This window comes from Mchenga conophoros, linkage group LG7 (assembly GCF_057382185.1).
Source record: "Mchenga conophoros isolate Kocher_MC1m ecotype Shallow Benthic linkage group LG7, M_conophoros_male_GT1.1, whole genome shotgun sequence".
Lineage (NCBI taxonomy): Eukaryota > Metazoa > Chordata > Actinopteri > Cichliformes > Cichlidae > Mchenga > Mchenga conophoros.
In genome coordinates, this window is record NC_140532.1 from 43,332,302 (window position 1) to 43,359,402 (window position 27,101).

Consider the following 27,101-nt stretch of genomic DNA (forward strand, 5'->3'; position numbering starts at 1 on the left):
CCAACGGGACTCACACAGAGTTCAACTCTTAAGCATCATTTCGACCTAAACTGCTTACATGATGTGAAATTACCGGACACACTTACCCTAGTCCTTGTGCCGAGAGTCGCGGGGAGCGCGAGACACATAAAAGAAGAGACGAGCGCTTTTTAAAAATAGCTAAAACCAGATTAGCCGCTGAACAAGTGTGAACACAGCGAGTCTTTGTGGAGCTATGTCGACCAGGAGGGAGCATACGGAAGGCGAAACCGGCGCGACCCTTCACGGCGGCTCTCCTCGGCCCGCATTCATTAAAAGTTGAGCTGTTGGTGGACTCCTGCTCGTCTCTGGTTTGGGACTCAACTCAACGGCCGCTGCCCGGTTTAGGAAAGTGACGTCACTCCCCTGGAGCTCTCGTGACCGCGGCGAGCGAGCCCTGTTCTGTTCTCTATTGTACCCCCCATTCATGTTGTGGTTAAAGGGGCCTTTCCCACAAAACCCCACCGGAGGGGTGCACATTTGAGAACATTTGGACCCTCGCCCACTGAACACGCGTTTTCATGCATTAAACTTCTGCTTCAGCTATTAATTCAACTACATAATAATAATATTAATGCAAAAAAATATGTCTCGAGCTTTTATAGTGATATTACACTTGAAAAACACTTTAGGGTTACAATTTATTTATTTGTTAAAACAAAATAAAATAAAATGTATTTTGAACAATTACAGCTTCCTTTGCCATCAGTGCCACAGGCAGGTATCATGCGTAAGAGCTGTGCTTTTATCAGGTCAAAAATATGTTTTGGTTTTTTGACATTTAAAATGGTGTAATTATATAAAACTATCAAATATATTATAAACATGACATAGCATGTTTTTGCTTAAGCATTTATACAACATGTCTCATTTCTTCCATTCACACACACATTCACTCTCTTCTACATCTATGTGCTTTCACATTCCAATGAATGCATCAGAGGCAAGTCAAGGTTAGGTATCTTGCCCAAGGACACTTTGGCATGCAGATTGGAGCACCCAGGGACTGAACCTCCAACCTTCTAACTACAGGTTACCACCTCAATCTCCTGAGCCACAGCGACAAATGTTTTATGTATGTATGTAAGCTAAATGTTGTAAAATAATGGTCCCCTGGAGATGTGCCACTGATGTTACATTCTAAGAAAAGTCTATTATTTAGAAAGGACACATCACAGTGATGAAACCCTATAAAGCTTTCCTGAAACTCGAAAAGCATTGTTTATGGTAAGTCCAGTGTCTCTTTTCTTTTTCTTTTGTTTCTCTTTTTTTTTTTTTGGAACATAACTCAGGAAATTTACTCAAATGCTTTAAGGGGATGTGCTTTATTTAAGTAATTCTATGTAATGTTTCACTATATTTTAGATGCAAATGTTGTACTTTGTACTGAAAGAAAAACATTGATGTATGGATAAATCCTGAGTAAAACCCAAAGATGATTACCAGACAGAAAAGCAACAGAAATAAAACTTTGATTGTATTTTATGTTGGATGGTGAAGATCAGCACAGCAGGACTTAATATATCATAACATTTCTGCCCTAATATTATTCAACCTCCACAAATCTGGACTCTGCACTTCAGTGCCCCAAAGATTGTGAATGGGTGTTTGTTTAAGTTGTGCACAGGGTGTCACCTGGTCTCCAGGCTGTAAATTCAGTGTGCATCATCTCTGAAGTTGAGAAATGCTCCTAGCTGAACAAGTCATGTTGATGTTATGGGTCTATGTTGCAACAGGACTGCGGTGAAACGTAATAATACAGGTGTGAACCTGTCTGAGCTGTAAGGGTTTGACGTTTATGTCATTTGTTAAGATGTGATAATGTATGCTAGGATACAGTGGGGCAAAAAAGTATTTAGTCAGCCACCGATTGTGCAAGTTCCCCCACCTAAAATGATGACAGAGGTCAGTAATTTGCACCAGAGGTACACTTCAACTGTGAGAGACAGAATGTGAAAAAAAAATCCATGAATCCACATGGTAGGATTTGTAAAGAATTTATTCGTAAATCAGGGTGGAAAATAAGTATTTGGTCAATAACAAAAATACAACTCAATACTTTGTAACATAACCTTTGTTGGCAATAACAGAGGTCAAACGTTTACTATAGGTCTTTACCAGGTTTGCACACACAGTAGCTGGTATTTTGGCCCATTCCTCCATGCAGATCTTCTCGAGAGCAGTGATGTTTTGGGGCTGTCGCCGAGCAACACGGACTTTCAACTCCCACCACAGATTTTCTATGGGGTTGAGGTCTGGAGACTGGCTAGGCCACTCCAGGACTTTCAAATGCTTCTTACGGAGCCACTCCTTTGTTGCCCGGGCGGTGTGTTTTGGATCATTGTCATGTTGGAAGACCCAGCCTCGTTTCATCTTCAAAGTTCTCACTGATGGAAGGTGGTTTTGGCTCAAAATCTCACGATACATGGCCCCATTCATTCTGTCCTTAACACGGATCAGTCGTCCTGTCCCCTTGGCAGAAAAACAGCCCCATAGCATGATGTTTCCACCCCCATGCTTCACAGTAGGTATGGTGTTCTTGGGATGCAACTCAGTATTCTTCTTCCTCCAAACACGACGAGTTGAGTTTATACCAAAAAGTTCTACTTTGGTTTCATCTGACCACATGACATTCTCCCAATCCTCTGCTGTATCATCCATGTGCTCTCTGGCAAACTTCAGACGGGCCTGGACATGCACTGGCTTCAGCAGCGGAACACGTCTGGCACTGCGGGATTTGATTCCCTGCCGTTGTAGTGTGTTACTGATGGTGACCTTTGTTACTTTGGTCCCAGCTCTCTGCAGGTCATTCACCAGGTCCCCCCGTGTGGTTCTGGGATCTTTGCTCACCGTTCTCATGATCATTTTGACCCCACGGGATGAGATCTTGCGTGGAGCCCCAGATCGAGGGAGATTATCAGTGGTCTTGTATGTCTTCCATTTTCTGATGATTGCTCCCACAGTTGATTTTTTCACACCAAGCTGCTTGCCTATTGTAGATTCACTCTTCCCAGTCTGGTGCAGGTCTACAATACTTTTCCTGGTGTCCTTCGAAAGCTCTTTGGTTATGGCCGTGGCGGCGTGTGGAGTCTGACTGTTTGAGGCTGTGGACAGGTGTCTTTTATACAGATGATGAGTTCAAACAGGTGCCATTCATACAGGTAACGAGTGGGGGACAGAAAAGCTTCTTACAGAAGACGTTACAGGTCTGTGAGAGCCAGAGATTTTCCTTGTTTGAGGTGACCAAATACTTATTTTCCACCCTAATTTACGAATAAATTCTTTACAAATCCTACCATGTGGATTCATGGATTTTTTTTTCACATTCTGTCTCTCACAGTTGAAGTGTACCTCTGGTGCAAATTACTGACCTCTGTCATCATTTTAAGTGGGGGAACTTGCACAATCGGTGGCTGACTAAATACTTTTTTGCCCCACTGTAGCTCACTGTGTCATATAGTAGCCATTCTTTCAAAGTTTTTTTTCCTTATTTTAGGGTTTTTGTGCTTGTAAACTATACATTTTTACTAAATTGTTGGTATTTTTTTTTTTATAATAAACTAATATAAAGTGTGTTCTGATCTGCTTCTCAGATGAAAATGAGCAGCATTTTTTTTTTAATGAAGCGGTCTAATTTGGGAATTTCTGATCAGAGAAGAAAAAAAAAACAGAAAACAAAGTGAGACAAAGACTGACACACGTTGTTACTCATAGTTTAGTCTGGTTAGACGAATGACAACCCCGGTATACGGTCCGCTATAATTTCAGGTTAGAGGCAGCAAAGAGAACCAAAAATCTTAGTAAATGGTAAGACAGGGACATCTAGTGGAGAAGCTGTTTACTGCTATGCCACTTCCTAAAACGTAGCGCCTGGTGTTGTGTGAATAAAGAACTGTAATTTGTGATTCACAGACTGAACCTGTCCGTCCTGCCCCTCGTGACAGTTGGCTTGTCTTGGTTCTTTTGTCTTTTTCTCTTGTCTCTTTATTGCAGTTTGTTGTTTTTAAAAAAAGCTTAGTCCGAGTCGCACTGAAATGAATGACACAATTTTATACTCATATTTAACAAATATGTTTTTTTTTTTTTTAAGTCCGTAACAAAAGGTTTAAACTGCTACTGCTTTAGATAAAAAACAAAGAATGTTTGCCTTCAAGATAGATAGCCTACTCGTTCTGCGGTTCAGCTATAATAACGACCAGCTCTTGTGGAGGGAGTTTAATTTGTTATGTTTTTCATACATCATATTTCACCATTGAGCCCCATAACAAAGGTTAAACAGATTATTTAAAATCACTGCAGCTTCTTTTTTACGGCTGAATGCTCACTGACCCTATCGACTGTCTATGAAACCGGATGTGGTAGGAGCGAAGTGTCTTATTCCGGAAGTGAGTCTTTGCTCTACCGAGCAAGTTCCTGGCTTCTCAAAACAAAAACAGCAAACAGTGGGTAGCTGCTGTCAGTGAAAGCTGAGAGACGTGTTTAGCCTTCTACTGCCTCGTCATGGTGCTAAAGTCATGTTGCGTTTACAGCGTCGGAGTTGTTTCTGTACTGATGCTGATTCTTGGCATTTCGTTGGTTTTGACCAGCGTGTTTCCACATTTAGTACAGTCAATGGTTAAAAAGGTAAGCATCTAATTTAGGCTAGCCTTTGCAGTAGGCGTTAACCTCAGATAAGCTAATATGAGACATTGTCATAGTAGCTAAAGTTAGCTCATTTAGCGTCTAAGAAATACAGCGTGGAATTATTTATGGAAGTGTTTTTAACAGTTTTAAGCGTTTCAGGTTTGAATGTTTTACAAATGGCTCGCCTTAGGATACAATTTCAGATCTGTTCTGTCACCCATTTACTTAAGTAGCAGTGTTTATTTCTAGGGTTGAAAAGATGAGATCACACAATGTGTACATTTTGTATCCTAAACATGCGGAAATCTTTTGGTAGCACAGCTAAAATTAACACGGCTTGAAATAGTTTAAATAAATAGAATAATATATCAATAAACGCTCAGTAAAAGCAAACATAATTTGACAAAACCCAAATCTCAGTATGGTTCAGACCTATTAAGTAATTGTAAAAAAAAAAAAGAAGCGAAATGGCGCAAATTCAACAAAGTATTACAGAATGTAACACGTCTTACTAAATGTAATAAAAAACCAGGATAGTAAATCAGATGATTTTAAATGGGCACAGACAGAGCTTTGAGTTTGTCTTAACTGTTTTGATTGTAGAGGGTCTAAAAATATTTACATGAGAGAACAGGTGATTATCCGCTAGACAGATCTGTTGTATTGTAGACAATTAAATTAAATTTTGTGTGGATCAGTTGAAAAAAAAGTTCTCCACTGCTTATTCGACAATTGGCACAGAGAGTATTGTATGCTTTTATAACATTCATTGCTAAATATAGTTTAACATGTGACATAGATGCCATCTCAGTATTTCGCATTTGATCATTTTGCCTTTTATTTGTGCTTTGTGATTGTCACCAAATATTGTGTATCATATGTGGCATAAACACTCACTGGACACTTTATTAGGTACACATTACTAGTATCAGATTGGATATCCTTTTGCTTTCAGAATTGCCTTAATTCACATGGTCAAAAAAGGTGCTGGAAACATTCCTCTGAAATTTTGGTCCATATTTACATGATAGCATCACACAGCTGCTGCAGATTTATCGGCTGCACATTTATAATGTGAATCTCATGTTTAACCACATCTCAAAGGTGCTCTACTAGATTGAGGTCTGGTGACTGTGGAGGCCCTTTGAGTACAGCGAAATCATTGTTATGTTCAAGGAACCAGTTTGAGATGATTTGTGACATACTGCGTTATCTTGCTGAAGCAATAGCCATGGTCACCAACAATAATCAGATAGGCTGTAGTATTTACATGATGCTCAACTGGTACTAAGCATTGACTGTAGAAAACTGTTTTCTACAGTCAATGGTACTAAGAGGTCAAAGAACATATCTAAACACCATTACACCATCAGCTCCAGCCTAATCCTGCCCCTGCCACCTGTATGTTGTAGCAGAAATCAAGACTCCTCAGACTGGGCAATAGTTTTTCAATCTTCTATTGTCCAATTATGGTGAGTCTGTGTGAATTGTAGCCTAAGTTTCCAATTTTATAGGTTGTGTTGATGTGTTATGGGTTTAGAGATGCTCTTTATCATACCTTGGTTGTAACACGTAATTACTGTTACTGTTGCCTTTCTATCAGCTTGAAGTGGTCTAGTTATTCTCCTCTAACCTTCACAATCACCAAGAGAACTGCCTTTCACTACATATTCTTTCTATTTTCACACAGTTTTCTGTAAAATCTAGTTGTTTGGGGAAAATCCCAGTAAAACAGCATTTCCTGAAATACTCAAACCAGCCCATCTGGCACCAGCAGTCATGTTCAGAGTCACTTAAATCACGTCTCTTTCCCATTACGATACTCAGTTTGAACTTCAGCAGGTCCTCTTGAGAATGGCTACGTTGCTAAATTCAATGAGTTGATTATGTATTTGTGCCGAAAAGCAGTGGCCTGTGAGTGTGTGTGTGTCATGACACCAAATGATGATTTCATCTGTTTCAGCAGGTTCATACCGTGTAACGTGAAGTGAAACTGCATATCATCAGCACAGTAGTCATCTAAAATAACATTTTTAACCCCACCGCCCTTTGTCCCCCATTAGCAAGTCATTCTGAAAAACGATACAGATGCGTTTGAGGCCTGGAAGGATCCACCGGCACATATCTACATGCAGTTTTACTTCTTCAATCTCACAAATCCCCAAGAGGTGTTGGATGGGGAGAGGCCAGCTGTGGTGGAGATTGGACCGTATACATACAGGTGAGGGAGGGAAAGGAGAAACGCTTAACATTTGTTTCTCCATTCATCTCTTGATTTAAAGAAAACAAAACAACAAAAAAAACTAAGTGTCAAGTTACTGGAACATTTTAAGAGGTGGAGGCAAAGCAATGATGTATCAGCACCCATAATGGGAGCTTTTAAGATTCAGTGGTGCCAGTCTTACGATGTATATTAAGAATAAATGTGATACAAATTTATTGACTAGTAATAAATTTGACTAGTGAAGGTGTTGAGTTAGATGAAAAAGGTTTATAAAAGCACAATACATCTGATTTGGAAAATCAACAACCTGATAAAAGTAACAAAGCCAACGCTGCTGCACGCAAACTGTGGAGCAGTTAAAAAGATCAGAAAAAGACACTGCAATAGTAATTAAGCAGGTAAATAGCAGCCAGGTCCGGCTAATCAGATGGCATTAGTTAGCATCTAAATATTACACTTCATGACAGTTGGAAAAAGACTGAACAAGCGTGGCTTGTTCAGCAGGATTCCCTGGCAGAAGTCTCTTCACTCTAAAAAAAAGAACAAGACAGCACAGCTTATGTTTGCAAAGTTGCATCTGAGCAAACCACAAGATTTCTTGAACACTGTGCTTTTTTTCAGATGGACCAAAGAGATGATTGGCCACAATGCACAGCCCTACTTTTAGGAGAAAGCCCAACACAGTGTATCAGCACAAACGCCTCATACAAATTTTCAGCCAGTTTTGGAGGAGTGATGATTTGTTCTTGTTTTGCAGTCATTGATTAGATCATGAACTGCTCTGTATACCAAAGTATTTTAGAGCCAAATGTGAGGCCATCTGTCTGACAGTTAGCTTCAGCTGAAACTGGGTCGTGCAGCAGGACAATGATCTCAGCCACAGCAGCAAATCTACAACAGAATGGTTGAAAACAGAAAATGATCAAAGTGTTGCAATGACCCAGTCAAAGTCCAGACATCGACCTGACTGAAATGCTGTTTCAGGGCCTTAAGAGAGCTGAGCCTGTAAATCTCAATGAATGGAAACAATGCTGTGAAAAGAGCAGGCCAAAATTCCTCGACAACAATATGACGAAGTGATAAAGTCAATACAGAAAATTGTTACATCAAGTCATTTCTGCTCAAGCTTTTGAATCCCAGGGTGTGCTTAGCTCTCACAGGACACTGTCGTCGCACAGTGTCCTTGATCCAACACAGCTGATTTAAATGGCTAAATTACCTCCCAACATGTCTTGAAGTCTCTGGACACATGTCTCCAGAGGCCTGGTAAGGAACTAATTATTTGATTCAGGTGTGCTGATCCAGGGTGATATCTAAAACCTGCAGGACACTGGCCCTTGAGGCCTGGAGTTCCCCACCCCTGGTCTATAGTGTGTTTAAGAAAAAAACATGTGAATGTTGTTAGAGATAAATTTAAAGAGATGCAGAGCAATCCTGTGCTTGGATACCTGTAAGCACCTGAGAGACAGCATTTTTGTACTAGTTTTGGTGCTGAGACTTACGAACTGTGACACGGAGATGTTTATTTTTCCGAAAGCACATTTTATTGTTTTTTTTATTGTGTACATTCAGTGTTATTGTGCCATGAAAGGTCAATGTGCAGTTTATTTTCTACCCAGTCCACACCCACAGGATCTCGACATTCATAAAACTGGCTTTTGATTAAACGTGCTTTACATATATTACTTACTTTGTTTTACATTTTTAACTTACTGTTTGACTTGATGTTATTTCATTGTTTTCCCTTTTCAGATCTTTTTATTTTTATTCGCTGATAGGTTAATTTATTGGTTTAATCATTTGACAGTTTGGTTTTCCTGTTTTATGTAGCATTACGTTTTTAAAATGAATTTTTATTGGCCTTATTTTGTTCACTTGGTGTATACATGTTCTAAAGTTTATTCTGTTTAATTTTCTTTTAATATATGCCAATTTTAATTTGCCTTTTTTTTTTTTTTTTTTTTTACCTGTAAAGCACTTTGAACTAGATATACGTGTAAGGTGAAAAGAAAGTTTATTTGATTCATATTATCCATATACCCAGTGATAGTATAATATATCGCTGCACACAGCTGATAACCATCTTATCTCTTTTGGCACTGACTTGTTTTCAGTAGCACTGAAAGCTAACGTAAATACTTACATACGTTATCTGGGTCACCAAATCAGTTAAAATAAAGCAGTTTTAGGAAATTGTTATTGAGTTATTAAGAAACAACTCACCATTGACACGTTTTATGGTTTAAAAAAAAAAAAGCTTCTTCTTTTTTTTCCAATAATTGCATCACAGTCACATGTCACAAACACAGTCACAAACTGCACAGATGTGTGTCAAGGGAAATTGAGCCACAATAGACGAACAATCTTCAACCCACTTTTCATGTAGAGTAAATGTGACATTATCAGTCATGTGAAGAACTGCATGTCTTAATATCCCCACACTTTTTTCATGTATTGTGCTTTATATAACATGGCGTGTTAAAGAGTGCAGATGCAAAGTAGGGAGTTACGCTATAGCTTTTTTTTTAAAATCACAAACAAAGCTAGTTGTTATATTTGGCTGCAGCTCTGTAACAAAGAATCTTTTCTCTTGTCTAAAAATGTTTTGCTTTTCCTCCACAGAGAGTACCGGCCTATGGAGCAAATTGACTTTCAGGATAATGGCACTAAAGTAACAGCTGTCAACACTAAAACCTACATTTTTCAGCGTAACATGTCCCGAGGTCCAGAGAGTGACCTCATCAGGACAGTTAATATCCCTGCCATGGTGAGCAATAGTCTACAGCACCGATCTGATCTGCCACTCACAGTATTATAGTTTTCTCACATTAGGACGAATATTAAGGTTTCTCACATGTGGGCATTGCTCATGTATATTCCTCAACTGGTTGTTGAGTGGTTCACAGGAGTTGCTGGTTGTTGGTTGCATGTTGGTTGCAAAGAAAGTGCTGCAGAAAAGACCTCTTAGGGGTCTTGCTCTGGTTGCTAGTAGGTTGCCCAGTGCCTATAGCATTTCCTGTGGAGCATTTCCTATATGGAGAAGGTTTGTCTTCAAAGTAATGTTTTGCCTCAGCGCTACAGTCAACATGTTTCAAAGGGGGTAGATTTCTGGTTTGTGCTGCACTTTCTACGGTTTCACTACAGTTTGGAGAGTAGTTGGGTAGTATTTGTTGACAAGTCTATCACTTCCATTCAGACTCTAAATGGAGGTTAAATGGTGATTCCAAATGGCCCACGGGTGTGAATATGAGTGCGAATGGTTCTGTCTTTCTGTGTTAGCCCTGCAACATATTGGCGACCTGTCCAGGGTGTACCCCACCTCTCGCCCTATGGCAGCGGGATAGGCTCCATCCACCTGTTGACCCTTAATTGGGTAGGCAGAAGAGGATTGATGGATAGCAGTCAAATGGAGGTTTTTGCTTGGAGATGAGATGTTTTTCCCTAGCAAGTGGTGGTTGCCAGAGGGTCAATATCTAGGTCTGTGTGACTGGGGGCTTAGTCACTTGATCCTACATTGTCACCATGATTGTCACTTGTCCAAAATTGTGGAGAAGTTCACGTAACATGGTTAATGGGCATATGGGCACATGGGCATGTGGTTTGTGTTCACATGTCTGCAAAACCTCAGTCAATCAGCAAGATTAAATAAGGAAGTTGTTCTCTTAATATGTTTTTATATATATATATATATATATATATATATATATATATATATATATATATATATATATATATATATATATATATATATGTGTGTGTGTGTGTGTGTATACATACATACATACACGTATGTACTTACTTACTTACTTACATGGCCTGCTTTATGTTTATTCAAACTAATAATCCTGTAACGGCGTTCTTCTCCCTTTTTTGTTTCTTTTTGTCCTGGTAGACAGTGATGGAAAGACTCAAGGATAAATTCATTGAAGCCAACTTGATCTCTGCCTACATGAAGGGCACCGGGCAAGGCCTTTTTACCACTCGTTCAGTGGGAGAGCTGCTGTGGGGATATGAAGATGGACTTCTTAAAGCCTTGAAAACCATTACACATGATCTGGATCTGGATGATGTTTTTGGACTTTTCTATAAGGTCTCTTTAATGCACATAAATGTGTAATTGTGTTCTTTGTGTAAACCATATATATATATTTTTTTTAATATTTAAAAAAAAAAAAAAAACTTTTTCCCCCCATCTTACAGAACAATGCTTCCAATGATGGAGAATATGTGTTTTTCACTGGTCAGCAGAACTATAGGGACTTTTCCAGAGTGGACACGTGGAAAGGTGAAAGGTAATTGTCTCCTCTCACCTGTAGCACATGTTGGATTTACAGTTTAATTGTAAAATTGTTCATCAGTGAGTTTTGTTGGTGACATGAAGTTAATGGATGCACACCAAGTGATTTGTGTCATATGATCAAGGTGGGTTTAACTGTGTTCCTGTTGAGTTTTCGTTCTCTTTCTTATATCACCGCCGATAGGACACTGAAACTGAGTCTGTTTACAGACATGTGACCAAAATAACCACTGGCTGCTAGTTTGGCTTATATACCTTTTATAATTATCATTTCATTTCATAGCCATTAAATGAGGAAAGTCAAATCATGTTAGCCAAATCCCCCCAACAGCAAAACAGAATCACTCGCTGCAGGGATCAAACGCTGATGTTTCTCCCTTTAACATCATTTTAAAAAATGTAATCAATAATGAAATAACTACTTAGGTAAAGCACCAAACTCTCTTATCTTTGTCACAGAGAAGAACAGCCAACCATCGGCTCTGCATCTGTACTCACTAAACCCCCAAAATATGATCATCTTTCTTGCACTGCCTTTTATCTCTGCCTGTCTTACAAACCTAATTGTTTTAAGACTAGGCTGTTGTACCTTGAGCAGCAGTTTTGGGAAACACCCTTATTTTATAGTGTGCTTCCTAACCTACAAATATATCCAGTCTTCTTTGCCCAGCAAATGGCTTTCCATGGCTTTTAGCTGGGCGTGCTAAATGTCTGAAACATTTTTAAACCTTCGAACTTTGTAACATTTTGAATATCTGTGCAGCTCCTTGAATTGGTGGACGTCTGATGAGTGCAACATGATTAATGGAACCATTGGAACAGGCTTCCATCCTGTAATCACCAAGAATGATATGCTCTACATTTTCTCGTCTGACCTGTGCAGGTGAGTAGAGCAGAAAAGCTGTACCAGTGAAAGATGCAATCTTTTGATTGCATATACAGTACTGTGCAAAAGTGTTGAGCCACCCCTCATCTCTTACTGGTGTGCTAGTAAATTGGGAAATAATTGCAGTAATTTAATGAAACACATGGTGGTATGACCACCTTTATTCTTGAACACAGCCTTGTAATTTCTTGAAGTAGTCTTCAGGAAAAGTTCTCCAAGCTTTTTGAAAGACATGCAAAGCTCTTCTTTGGATGCCGGTTGCCTTTTGTTCCATTCTCTGTCAAGACGATCCCACACTGCTTCAGTAATGTTGAGGCCAACCTCCAAAACCTTCAAATTTGGATTGAAGCCGTGCGACTCAAAATGTAATCTTTATTGAAGAAAGACACATTTAATACGTCACTTGAATTTAAAAGGTTGTGTATTTAAAAAAAACCCCAAAAAACTTAAATGTAAATTTAAACTATTTGAATTTAGAAATGTATAAAACATTCATTGTAAATGTTTGTTTCTATTTTAGTCATTGTAGCTGAATGTGTTTTTCAGCTGAGCATCTGGACTTTTGTAGTTTCATATGAAGGTTATTTCAGTTCAGTTTCAAGCCATATTCTGCTGACTCATGCAGCATTTGCTGTATTTTCCCTCTTGGCTTGAGCTAGTGAAATGGCTCCCCCCACAGCCTTCCTGAGCCTTTCCCTGGTCTGAATATTGGATTAAGGATCCTAATTTAGTTTGGCTGGTTTCAAGGCTGGTCAGTGTTAGCCTCCTAAATGAGGCCACAGCCTATTTAATGCTGCTTAAAACAACAAATGTCAGTCCTCTGTGATTGTTAATATATTAGAAACAGAAGTCACATTTACAGGTCATCTAACAGCTTGGTTAATAAGAGGTGTCAACACAACCGTTGAAAAACTGGTATAACCAGTTTGTTCAATGCAGGTTTTCTGTAAATCAGTTTATCGCTGAGCTCATGAATTCAAACCATGTGTCATTGTCCAGTAACGCAGTGCATCCAGAGATTAACAAGCATGTAACTCTCTTTCTAAGGTCTCTGTACACAGTGTATGAGGAGGATGTGACAGTGAAGGGGATCACTGGGTATCGATTTGTTCCTCCCAGCTCAGTGTTCGCCAATCTGACTGTGAACCCAGACAACGCAGGCTTTTGTGTGCCTGCTGGTAATTGCCTGGGGTCTGGCCTGCTGAATGTGTCTGTATGTAAAGAAGGTAAGACAATGTTTTACTGTGTTAAACATAGCCAAATGATCTTTGATATGCTGCTTTTTAAGTTACATTAGTTCAGACTCATTTCTTTCCCCCATGGTGTGATTTGTGTGGACAGGTGAGAACAAAGAAATTGTGTTTCAATTGTGTTTAAAACAAAATAACTCAACCAATGAACTCTGGAAATGTTTATTTGCGGCAAAAACATGATCTGACCGAGTTGTATCAGTTTGTACCAAGTTTCAGCTAACCGCGCCTTTTGTCAGGCGTGTCCCCCCCCCCCCCCCCCCCCCCCCCCCCCCCCCCCCACACACACACACACACACACACAAAAGGAGTAATGCTTGCTAGCCAGAGACCGTCTCCATTACAAACGCATCCACTAGTCGAAAGCACGAGAACTTGTTCCCATATTTACTTTCTGGCTCCTCAGACACGGTAGAATAAGTGAAGTGAAAGTTCTCTTGTGGTTTGTTGTGATGTGCTCTGGTGCATCTGATTTAAAGCAAACAAACTATGGTTGTTAGTGCTGAGTAATAACTTGTATCAATTCCTCATTGCACTGTAAAGAATATGGAGTCAACACTTAGCAAAAGACTCCCTGAAATTAATTCACTGACTGTCATTTCTGGGGCCTACTTTAGCAGTGTCCCTGACAATTGTACGCTGTGTTTATTACAAGCCATAGCATTATTAGAATATTGATGTTTTACATTTACAGGTATATTTTACACATGGCATATTTTCCTCAGGTCGAGTAAGATGTTGTCCCTGCTTTGTTAATATCTTCTGTAATGTTTTTTCTGCTGTTTAGGGGCTCCTATCATAATGTCTTCACCACACTTCTACCAGGCAGATGAGAAATTTGCTCAGGATGTATTCGGAATGACGCCAAACAAGGAAGAGCACCAGACTGCCATTGATATCAATCCGGTAGGAATCACAACTTTAAAGCTTAAATGTTTAATTCGTTCTCGTGTTGTTGTGAATCTCTCTTCAATTTATAATACATATTTTGTCTAATACAATTATGATTTATATAGTATTAAATCTTCAACACTAGATGGAGTAGTGTCTCAGCTTTTTTTTTTGTCATGACTAGCCAATAGTTGAGCTTCTGTTTAAAATAGTGGTTAAAAATTAAATCAGAGGTACGTGGTACGGGGCTGTCACGAAAGATAAGCTCTAACTGCTCTTATCATGATAATAATACTCTAATTACCTGGTTGAACTTGTAGTAAAGTCTTGATAGCGAGAGACAGACTGAAAAAAACACCTCCAGCAGCACAACGTGTAGCTGAACATACTGTGTAGTGCTTAACAAATGTATTAGACCACCATCCAATGAAAGATTTATGCCACAGCAGCCAAAAATTAACAATTGCTATATGATCTAATTTTCTGATTTTATTTATTTATTTATTTTTACAAATTTTACATGATACACTTTCAGAGAAAACAGAAAAAAACGATGAATGATTCTGTAATAGTTAAAAGTTAAAAAAAAAAGTGCAATTCCCAAAAATAAATAAACTGTATTACATTCACAGTAAAAGACAGAAAGCATTCTTCTTCTTCATGATGCTCCAGATGTTTTCAGTGGGTTTACAGCTGTTGTGATAGATGCAGTATGGAGTTTAGCATTGTCTTGAAGAAATATGGCAGTTCTTCCCAGACAAGATTAGAGCATATGTTAATGTAAAGCCTGTGTATAGCTTTATATATGGCTTCCATGGGCACTGATGCACTCCCATACCATCAGAGATGCAGGCTTCTGAACTGAACACTAATTTACAAGCCAGATGATCCCTCTCCACTTGAATCTGGAGGATGCAGCGACCATGTTTTCAAAATTTAAGAGAAAATACTTTTTTTTTTTTGTTACACCAAAGAGATTTCTCCAGATTTTCTGAGTCTTTTGATCATGTTATTAGATGCTGAGATACTTGAAGTCTTAGCATTTTTACATTGTGCAGTATTTTTCGGATTTTTGTTCACAATTTGCAGATGCGATATTTTGCAGATTGGTGTACCTCTGCTTGTCTTTACTGCTACGCCACTCTTAAGATGCTCTTTGTACACCAGTCTGACCAGTCTAACACAGAACTCCTTCTTACAGTCGCTCTCACGCTTTCGTACAATAGTACACTTAATTATTTCACACATCCACATATAAAGTGGTGGTTTTACAGTTACAAAAGTATTGAATCCAATAAACAAGCTACCATTTTTTTGTGTTTATCCTCCTTGATCACTCTGCCACGGCATGATGTCATTAAGATTGATCAAAGTCCTGTGAATTTTATCATAACTGCTGAGTTGTGATGCCCTCAGCCGTCTTCCCTGCTTGCCCAGAGCTGTGAAGTTATTTTTGCCTACAGTAAAGATATTAAAACTACAGGCAGTACTATGCAAACAGTTTGGGGTAACTTTAGATAAATACATGATACATCCTGAGATTTTTTTCTCTCTTTTAAGTTTTTCAAAATGCAGAAAACTGAAGAAAGAAACGACTAAACTCCCAATTAGGTTTATTTGACAGCTGCCATGTCTCACCGTCTTCCGTTTTTTCACATAATCTCAGATTAACTCAGTTTATTTCTTTTCTTTTCACTGAAGTTACCTTTTTATCACTCCAGCTGTATGTTTGAGGTCATTCTCAAGCTGCATGAGGAATCTGGGCCAGAGCACATGCCTCCCTGATGGTATTATGTAATGGATGGAAAATCTGCTGTACCTAACTAAAAACCTTTGCATAGTTCTGTGTTTTTCTATCCAGTGGTTTGTTGGTTTACAAATAATGTCAACATGTTACTATAAAGATTATGGCCATAATACAGTGTGGGCAGAAAACAATTATTTAGGTGTTTAGGTATACGTGTTCATACATCAGGAGTGACAGGAGTTTTTCCCACATTCTCTGTGTCCCTAACAAAATGAATTTGTGTTTTACAGCTGACAGGAGTGGTTCTCCAAACAGCCAAGCGACTCCAGATTAACGTCTATGTAGAGCAAATTCCCACCTTCAGGTAATCAGCAGCTCTTTCCATCAGTTCAAGCAGCTGAATAACCTGATTTTTCATGAATTTCACTTTCACTATATTAGTATGAAGAGTGAAGCCGCAATAGCTGCATGAGTACCCATGTCTGTGAAGGGCTGCCAGTAAGCTAATTGTAAAGCAATAATGCCACCATCATCATTATGGGTGGACTTTTGCACAGACCTGGCTCACTTGTTACGTGTTTATCTGAATTCAGAAGGAACTAGCAGCAAGATAATGAGACTGTATGTGTTTAGATAGTTACATATTACTGTTATTTTTATTTGAAATAAGATAAAATAACAAAAGCTATATTAAAGTGGCAAGTCAGCTTTAATGTGAGTAGGTTTACATCAATATTTTGAAATGTATAAGGTTGGAGCCCTCAAGACAACATTAGTGGCCAGAATTTATTATACTGAATAATGTTAACAATGTCTCTTAAACGTACTGACATCAGTAGATAATTGGCTCTGGTTATGAGGTTTGGCTTTTTTTTTATGTACAAGGAAACACATTGGCCTACATCCTGGAGAATATTTGTAATTTGCCATAGAGTCATGAAGGGGCCTTTCTTTCCCATGCAAATCATTTTGCTTTCATCTACAAGATTTGTGCTCTTCTGTCCACCAGGCTATTTTGGATCTGTCCTGTGCATGCCTTCTGCTTTTAGAATATACCTCTTTATTTTTGGCAAACTAACTTTTGCGAATCCATCCATTTTGTTCCGCTTATCTGGCGCCAGGTCATGGGGGCAGGAGCCTAAGCAGAGAAGGCTAGACCTCCCTCTCCCTGGCTACCTCCTCCAGCTTATTTGGGGTAAAACCAAGGCGTTTCCAGGCCAACTGAGAGATCTAATCTCTCCAGCGTGTACTGGGTCCGGACATGCCATGAACACCTCACCCAGGGGGGGGTCTTTGTCAGATGCCCGAAACACCTCAACTGCCTCCTTCCAGTGTGGGGGAGTAGCAGCTCTACTCTGAGCCCCTCTTGGATGGCCGAACTCCTCACACTATGTCTAAGGGAGAGGGCAGCCACCCTTTGGAGAAAGCAAATTTCTGCTGCTTGTATTTACGGCCTCGTTCTTTCAGTCACTACCTAAAACTTGTGACCATAGGAGAAGGTGGGGACGTAGATGGACCAGGAAGGAGGAGTTTCCCTTTTATGCTCAGCTCTCTCTTCACCACGATGGATCGGTACAGCGTCCGCATCACTGCAGCCGCAACATGAACTTTTGTATCATTCTAATAGATTTTTATTCTCATTTTCATTTGCACAGTCACTTTATTTATGACTCGGAATGACAGAAAACTCTTAACTTCAAGTAAGCTAACTGTAGGTACTGTAGTCTCGAATGGGTGCTACACAGTCCACACTTACTTTTGTGAATGCAACAACCACAGTGTTGTGCATTACAAAGAAAATGATGCCAGTCAGTGAAGAAAACCTCTTTATACTCTCTTTCTTCACTGTAGTTAAACTCAGATAATAAAAGTATTTATGCTGTTGGTAAAAAACTGTTCAAATCTACTTTTTTCCCATGGAACAAATGCTCATAACCCCCCAGTAACTGAGGCTTAGAAACCAGTCTCTGGTCATTAGGGAAAAATGTGTTTTTCCTGCTTGGATGACGAGCAGTTCCTGGAGGTTGCTCGTGGTTGCTGTGAACTAGATTGCAAAATCTTTAGACAAGTAAAGGTTGTGCCTTACTGCAACACACCAGCATGTTTCAAAAGGTGAAGCTTTTACTTTAAAGTAGTGCTGCCAGCGTTAATCTTGTTAAAATGACGTTAACACCATAACTGCAATAACGTGGCAAATCTCAGTTTGCGAGTTAGCGCGGATCGCCCCGTGCGCGGGGCTATACGGTACTAACGCGTAGATGAGCTAACCGCGCTAACTCACACTGTTTCTAATTTCACTACCACTTAGCAAGTATTTGGTGAGTGTTTTGCACACGAGTGCAAACTACAGGCAACTGCTGCTATCTGCTAGCAGCAAAAGCACTCACAATGGTGAATACTTTGGTCAGAGAGAGGCTGCCCCCTGTCTCTGGGGCCTAAGGGAGTAAATATAGAATCCAACTTATAAACAGAACTGATGTTGGGGCTGATATCAGTAAAATCTTATCAAATTGAATCCCTAGCCAAGCGTCGGCTCTTTTGTGCAATATTGAACTTTGAAAGGAAAGTTTGTGCAGTTCTTTTGATGCCAACAAGCCCAGATATGGCACTTTTATATTATATCTGTTATTCCGTTTCAAATTAAAGGTGCTAGAGACAGAGCTTGAAGTCCAAAAATAAATTATGTAACTCTCCACATAATTTATGGTGTGAGATTAATACGTAATCAAGCTTTATTTATGGGGCTCAGGGGGTTGGGAAGCGTATCTGTAACCAGAAGGTCGCCGGTTCGATCCCCGGGCTCTCTGTCCTGGTCGTTGTGTCCTTGGGCAAGACACTTTACCCTACCGCCTACTGGTGTTGGCCAGAGGGGCCGATGGCACGATATGGCAGCCTCACTTCTGTCAGTCTACCCCAGGGCAGCTGTGGCTACAACTGTAGCTGCCTCCACCAGTGTGTGAATGTGAGAGTGAATGAATAGTGGCATTGTAAAGCGCTTTGGGTGCCTTGAAAAGCGCTGTATAAATCCAATCCATTATTATTATTATTATTATTATTATTATTATTATACAGATAGTATGAATTTACAGAACATGCCCGGGAAGACATTGTATAAGTATATTTATATTACACAAGTATATTATATTGTGTTTTCCAAGTTGCTATTTTTCATTACATCATAGTTAAAGATTATCATGTCATTCTCTTTCAGTCAAACGGGAAATGTAAGGACAGTAGTCTTCCCTGTGGCTTATCTGAATGAGGTACAAACTCTCTCTTTCTCTCTCTCACTCACTCTCCCACACACACACACACACACACACACACACACACACGTACGTACGTGTGGTTTCCCTAGCAACTTACCCTAATCCTAACCATCAAAAATGAATGCCTAACTCTGACCCTTAGCCTAAACCTAACCATAACCTAATTGTAACCCTGACACTAAACCCACATTTTGAGTCTCAAAAATGCCTTCAAACTCGTGGGGACCGGGATTTTGGTCCCCACAAGGGCTGTCGGTCCCCACAAGTAAAGTAAACTTCCAATTTTTGGTCCCCACAATGATGTTAATACCCGTACACACACACACACCACAGCTCTGGTTTATATACATTTTCTGTTATAACTCTCAGTTAAATACAAATGATTCAAAGGGAAAAGACTCCCTTGAGTACCCTGTAGTTAAAGGAGGCATTTTTGTTTTCAGTATGTACCTCGTGTTTTTCTCTTTTATGTATTAAAGCATTGTGTAATCCTGCTCAGACAGACTATAAATTAGTAAATCTAACTTGTGTGGAGGCAAAAAAAGAAAAATACAGAGGTAGATACTATGATTCCACAGAATCAAAGCTACAGAAGACTAATCTAATATAAATCACTAATTAGTAAATTTAATATTACTTGTTTATAGAATTCTTATGGTCTCAGTTTCTTCATAAACTTGAACACCAAGATGAACAGACGGTAAATGAAAGGGCCGTAAATGTACCATTTACTTTTGTAGGGGCTGTGTTTGTGTTCTTATGTGCTATAACACAATATTTTCTCTTACCGTCTTAACAGAGCGCCACCATTGATGACACAGCAGCCAAGAAGCTAAAGGCGATTGGTGTTCAGCAGAACGTTGTGGAGAACATTCCCTTCATGCTGATTGGCCTAGCCATCATTGTGGGAGGAATCTTCATGTTCTTGGTGTGTCAACAGAAAGTCCCCGAGGTGAGCTTGTGCAATAAGCAACTGTGTGATGTCATTATGTTGGGACAGATGGCCTGAGCCTGGTTCTGCCAAGTGCTTGCACATACAGGATGGCTCAATTTTTTTCATTCAGATTTATGATGGTGTATGTGGTCAATTTAAAATAATCTAAAAAATAGTTCAAATAAATTGATTTATTTTTCATTATGAAGCACCTTAGATTAGTCCACAGCATGCCCCAAAAGCCCTATAAATGCTCAAGAAAAATAACTTAGAAAATACAAATCGAACCTGTTTAATTAATGCCATGCTGCGCTCCACTCTAAAGAACTACAAACTACAACTAAAAAAAACGAATTAACTGAAATAAGTTAATGGGTGAGTCTATTCAAATTAGGGCTGCCACGATTAGTCAACTAGTCACGATTATGTCGACTATCAGAATCGTCGACGACTAATTTAATAGTCGACGCGTCGTTTGAAGCTTTGTAAGATCCCAAAAGACGCAGGAATAAGTAGCAGGATTTAAGAGTGTAATAACGGACTGAAACAGAAGATGGCAGCACTGCATGTACAAGGATGCCAGCTGCCGTTAAACCCCGAAGAAGAAGAAGTAGCTCTGTCCCAGAATTCATAGCGCGGCCCTGCTCAGTTGTCAACAATGGCAGCAGCTAGTTGGTTTTAATATTACTCTTATTATTCTTTCTGGGTCACAAAATAAACGTTTAACATATTTTCAGGCGAGAATGTAGCTGTGTAAACCTCAAATATCTGCTCAGTTTATCAAGACACCACATATTTTCAAAAGCGCTCCGACGTTTTCAAAGATGTCTGTTACCCACCAGCTCCAGTGTTAGCTAGGCGGGGGCAAGGCTCACTAGAGCCCGTGGGAACAGCGGACTCCCAGCAAATCGTTTTCAAATCCACCACCGTCTTTCGCTACTCAGGTTAAACATGATATATAAGTCACTTAGATAACTTAAAATGTTATTGTTTGGCTTTTTTTTTAGTATTTTATTTGTTCCTGAGTAAATCGGTTTGGCTGAGATTAAAGTTATAGTTTTTAGACAGCTGAATAAACATCAAGCAGACAGCTGATTATCAGAAGTGTGAGATGGTAGAGAGTTTACTCCGGTGTCCTGTTATATTTTAGATAGCAAGGAGCAGACGGCTGAGTTTATTAAAATTTCACCAAAACAATCTGCAAATTTCATTAACATTTAATAAACTATCATCTTGTCTTTCTTGTTAGTTAGCACATACCTTAAACATGCATGCTGGTGCAATAAGCTTTACGTCCAATGGATGCATGATCTGATTGTCGACTAATAGCAAAAATAATCGGTGACTAGTCGACTATCAAAATAATCGTTTGGGGCAGCCCTAATTCAAATATTGTAGTAGATTTTAAGACTATTCAGAGCAGATACTGTTGCCTTCCTATGAGCTAGCAGCAGTCTGGCCATTTTTTTGGCAATCCTCTGGCATCAACAAGCCACGTGCACCCAGAGAACTGCTGCTTACTGGCACCAACAATCATGCAATGTTCAAAGTCACTCGAATCAACTTTTGCCCCCCTTTTGATGTTCAGTTTGAACATGAGCAGCATCAGCAGCTAATCAATTGCTGCCGTGTGATTGTGTGAATGTGTAAAGCGCTTTGGGGTCCTTAGGGACAAGTAAAGCGCTATACAAATACAGGCCATTGTCTGATCAGATATTTAGGTATTTGGATCATCTGCCTCCATCTGACCTTATCCTTAGCATTCTCTCCTGTCACACCAATCCTCTGCATGTCCCTCCTCCATTATATCCTTGTGTGAGGTTTCCCTCTTTTCCTCCTGCCTGGCAGCTCCATCTTCAGAATCCTTTGTCCAATATCTCCACTACCCTTCCCCTTTAAATGTCCAAATCATCTCAGCCTCGCCTCTCTAACTTACCTTAAACCCATTCCCCCTAATTAGCTCTACTTCTTGCATCTTTATCGATCTATATGCATCTGTCTCATTCATACACATGCATTTTGTCCTCTGTGAATTTAAATCCCTCTTCTCTCCGTTGCATATTTCCACCACTCCAGGATCTCTTCCATCTACTCCTTACATGCATGTCCTGAACAACCTTCACATACTTCACTGCCTTTCCTGACTTACTCATGCAGCATCACAGTTCCTCTCTCAGTACTTTAAATTGTAATATATTTGCATTTTATATATATATTTTTTTATATTTTTCTTTTTCAGAGCACTGCTGCCGAACGACAGCCCCTGCTCTCATCGTAACAGCAAACAGAACGTGGAAAGAGGAAGATTGCCTTGGTTGCAATACAATTCAAGGGGTTCACCCATTAATTCTCAAGTAACACTAATACAGTGGTTTTCATATTTTAATCTACTTTCGCATTCATGGTTGTAAGAAAGTGGTAAAAACTGTCTTTTTGTTGTGTTTGTTGCTGGGTTTGGAGGATAATGTCTTCATTTCAAGTTGTAATGATGCTGGAATCCAGATTTTCCAGTCAATCTTAAATTGAGCTTGTTTTTATTTTAACTCCTAACTATGGGATTTTTGAATTGGATTAACACGGGGTTAGTTAACCCCCTTAAACAACCCAGCTTTGAATTAATCAAACATCCTGGAAGTGGGAAAAACACTGTACTGCAAAGTGGCCATATATGTGTGAGCTGTTGCTGCGTTTCTGAATATAAAAGACGTTGTGTCTATCTACAAGGCAACTGGCTAGAGCTTGAACAGTTACTAGATTCCCAGACTAGTTTGGGAGTCAGAGTTAGTTTTAAAAAGCAAGAAAAAACAGTATTAAGAAGCCAGGTTGGTTGTATGTTATAATGAAGTGGATGTAAAAAGTCAGGCTAGTAGTGCAGCCTGTTCGAAGTGCAGATTACTTTGGGCTTGTCTTTCAGCCTTTTGGCTTCAGATGCTATGGCGATGTGGTCTTGTTCATTTTAAAATGATGTTCTGTGTTGTAGCCAAGCTCAGTAATCTACAGTGTATATTAGGGCTGCCACGATTAGTCGACTAGTCACGACTAATTTAATAGTCGATGCGTCGTTTGAAGCTTTGTAAGATCCCAAAAGACGCAGGAATGAGTACCGTAATTGTCGGGCTATAAGCCGCTACTTTTTGCACAAGCTTTGAACCCTGCGGCTTTTAGTCAGGTGCGGCTTTTCTATGGATTGTCCATGATTTTTGTCATATCGTAAGCGGATTTGTTTTGTTTGTTCCGCTGTTGTACGGCACTACGTTGCCTGGCGGAATGATCGGGGTTCAAGAGTGGTATGTTGGTCACATGTCCGTCTGCCAGGCAACGTAGTGCCGTACGAAGTAGCGGGAAAAACAAACTTCAAAGTAGCGCTATGTGTTCAGTTGGAGGCGTGGATGATGAGCGGCGGTAAACTTGCGAAAAGCAAGTTATGCTCAACTCCACCAGTGGATTCTGACAGCGTGGAAAAGTGTGAAAACATCCACGATCACCAACGGATTTCGAAGGGCTGGACTGCTGCATGATGGAGAGGAGGACACCGCCACGGCCCTTCTGAGGGTGTTCGACTCCGACACTGACAACGAGGATTTCTTTGGTTTTGAAAGTGACAACAAAGAAGAGAAGCGGAGAGTGGATGACGAAGCCATCATGAGCCTGTTCGTATCCGACACTGGAGGAGAGGACTTTGGTGGTTTTAGTGCACAGGAAGAAGAGAAAGATGGTGTGCTGTAGGTTATTATGTACTACATTTGTTACTCATTTATGAAGCACAGTACATGTTTCGTACTTGTAATTACCGCTACTTGTACATATACCTAAAAAGTTATGCAAATATGTACCCATAACTTGTTTTTCAAAATATCGTTTCAAAACCCTGAAGAAGAAGAAGTAGCTGTGTCCCAGAATTCATAGCGCAGCCCAGCTCAGTTTCCAACAATGGCGGCAGCTAGTTAGTTTTAATATTACTCTTATTATTCTTTTTGGGCCACAAAATAAACGTTTAACATATTTTCAGGCAAGAATGTAACTATGTAAACCTCAAATATCTGCTCAGTTTATCAAGACATCTCATATTTTCAAAAGCGCTCCCACGTTTTCAGAGACGTCTGTTACCCACCAGCTCCAGTGTTAGCCGGGGTTCAAGGCTCACTAGAGCCGGTGAGAACACCGGACTCCTAGCAAATCGTTTTCAAACCCACCGCCGTCTTTCGCTACTCAGGTTAAACATGTAATATAAGTCACTTAGATAACTTAAAAATGTTATTGTTTGGCTTTTTTTTTTTTTTTTTGTATTTTATTTGTTCCTGAGTAAATCAGTTTGTCTGAGATTAAAGTTATAGTTTTTACACAGCTGAATAAACGTCAAGCAGACAGCTGATTATCAGAAGTGTGAGATGCTCGAGAATATACTCCGGTGTCCTGTTAAATTTTAGATAGCAAGGAGCAGACGGCTGAGTTTATTAAACTGCACTGAAACGATCTGCAAATTTCATTAAAATTTAATAAACTACCATCTTGTCTTTATTTTTAGTTACCACATACCTTAAACACTTAAAGCTGTAAGCTAATGATAGTTATATAAGAGCAGATGCTGCTGGTGCAATAAGCTGTACGTTTTACGTCCAGTGGATGATGATCTGATTAGTCGACTGATCGCAAAAATAATCGGTGACTAGTCGACTATCAAAATAATCGTTTGTGGCAGCCCTAGTGTATATATACATGTGTGTCCTCCTTGTGATCCAATCAGTATTAACCCAACAATGACAGGATGGCTTTCTTCCTGTTGTGAATGTCTAATACAATATTATTTCATTTAATTCCAGTACTGTCATAAATATGTTAATATAAATTATACTGATTTACATTGCTGAAACCGGAATATGAAGCTTTGTGGTAGTGACACTGACAAACACACAAAAACTTTTGAAGCACTTAGACTGATTTTGTTTTTTCCCCAGTTTAACTTCTGTGGCATTTTATAACTTTATTGAAGCATTTTTAATAATAAAAAACAACAACCCCACATTGTTTTCCTATTGGCCTATGAATTTTTAGAGCACATATGACTAAATGTTATTTTTCTATCCCACGTTGCACACAGTTTCACTATAATATAGATGTTTTTGCTATTTCAGTCATTATTTTTTGCTGACAAAATCTTTTGTGTTCAATTTCTTTTTTTGAGTGTGTGTGTTTGTTTTGTGCCTAAAAGAGAACATTGTTTACACTACTACTACTCCCTGGCAAAATCAGTACTTAACTATAATCACGATTTATACGCAAATCTCTCATTAGGGTCACATGTATGACAGTTTGCACGTTGTCGTTTGCTATGACTCAACAATAAACTTTCTATGCTATTCCCTGAAGGTGTGTTTGTAGTTCCTGTCTGACATTGCAAAAGTATTGAATCATTGCTCTGCAGATGACCAATAAAGCAAGACGGGCTTTATGACAAACTAAGGTCTGACTAACTACGGTGCACTGCTTTTTCCCTTCTTTAATATAGCGCTGTATGTAGGTTGATAACCAAAACATCTTTTTTGGTTGTAACAACAATATAAAGATATATTCAGTCATTGTCTTTGCAAGCTTTTGAGAAAAGCTGATTAGTTTTTAAGGAGAAAAAAACTTAACCTGTAAACCTTGGGTTTTAATGTTTACGTGGAAAACCGTAATACCATAATGTTGGTGTGACCGGTAGTAATCATTAAAAACACACACACACACACACACACACACACACACACACACACACACACACACACACACACACACACACACACACACACACACACACACACACACACACACAAACAAACAACCCAATTGTATTGTAGCCTTCTGGATTCACATCATGGCTGCTGATCAAAGTTTGCCCACAGGCTGATCATTTAGTTTAAAATGCTGCCTTCACTGTCTTTCATCTATATTTTAAATCGGTATATGCTACATGCAGAACAGACATGTGTAATACAGGAATGAATAACAACAATTAAAGGTTTACATAAAACTTAGCAGTACTTGCCGTAGCATTCACGCAAGTCCTGATGGTCGTCGTAAACATATTCAGTATCGACAGAATTAGAATTTTTGTCTGTTATGTATCTGTGATATTTAAAGACTTTATTTCTAATTCTTCAAACAAAATTCGTCATGAATACAAATATTAGTGACCATTGTTACATATGGGCAACACGTGAAACAAATCTTTTTTTTTTTTTAGACACATAGATGTTAATAATCAATGTGTGGTGATGGTCATGAAGACTTTTGTTCAGAATGGCCCAACCATTAAGGAGGATGTAGTAGTAATAATAATAATAACTTGTAATATTTATGATGCATAAAGACATGCATACGCTTTAAATACGCTTGCTATATCATAGCAAGAAGATATTTATGAAATCATTTTTAGATATTGCCCCAAGTGGTCTGTCAGTGAACTGCAGTTTAACCCCTGATATTTACGGGTGCATATGGTGTAATTAATTTTTTTTCCATTAGAAATGGTTGTTTATATCTGCATTAACTGTTAGTTTCTTTTTGCCAGCTTCATGTAAACTTCAGTGCACAAAATCCTAAATTCTTGAATATTTTGATAATTTGTGGGAATTGCATATTCATATCTGAATGATTTTTAAGTTATGTTATTAGTTAGCTTAGCTTAAAGTCTGGAAGCGGTCTCTCTGTTCGAAGTTTTGTTTGGGCAGAAACTAAACTGATTGTAGGGAAAGGGGGGAATTCAGGGAATCTTCGGGAAGTCACTTCATCAGATCTTGGACATCTGATGAAGCAACTTCATTTAATTTTTTAAGTTCCTTCCGGCAAGACTCCATGGGTGGAGCAAATGGCTAAATGCATAGTGGTCTAAAGTCACGTTAGGGTTTCACTTAGAAACCTCCGACGTGGAGTTGGCCTCATTTAGTAGGTTGAGGTCCAAAGTGTACTTTGGAGTCACATAG

General features: G+C 39.2%; 2 protein-coding genes across 3 annotated transcripts in view; one reads left to right on the plus strand and one right to left on the minus strand.

Moving 5' to 3' along the window:
* Positions 1–390, minus strand: part of rai14 (retinoic acid induced 14) — a 55,953-nt gene extending 55,563 nt beyond the window's left edge. For both annotated transcript variants that reach the window (XM_085279406.1, XM_085279405.1), the window contains exon 1: positions 87–390. The gene's annotated coding sequence lies outside the window, so the exon portion shown is untranslated. The remainder of the gene's footprint in view (positions 1–86) is intronic.
* Positions 391–4,232: 3,842 nt separating this feature from the next.
* scarb2c (scavenger receptor class B, member 2c) lies at positions 4,233–25,505 on the plus strand. The gene is made up of 12 exons (XM_085279407.1): positions 4,233–4,641; positions 6,705–6,862; positions 9,488–9,632; positions 10,758–10,955; positions 11,066–11,157; positions 11,926–12,045; positions 13,096–13,274; positions 14,086–14,204; positions 16,227–16,300; positions 19,148–19,199; positions 20,005–20,157; positions 22,379–25,505. Exons 1-12 carry the CDS (start codon positions 4,519–4,521, stop codon positions 22,415–22,417), a joined length of 1,452 nt encoding a protein of 483 aa, XP_085135533.1. The 5' UTR covers positions 4,233–4,518; the 3' UTR covers positions 22,418–25,505.
* The last annotated feature ends 1,596 nt before the right edge of the window (positions 25,506–27,101 follow it).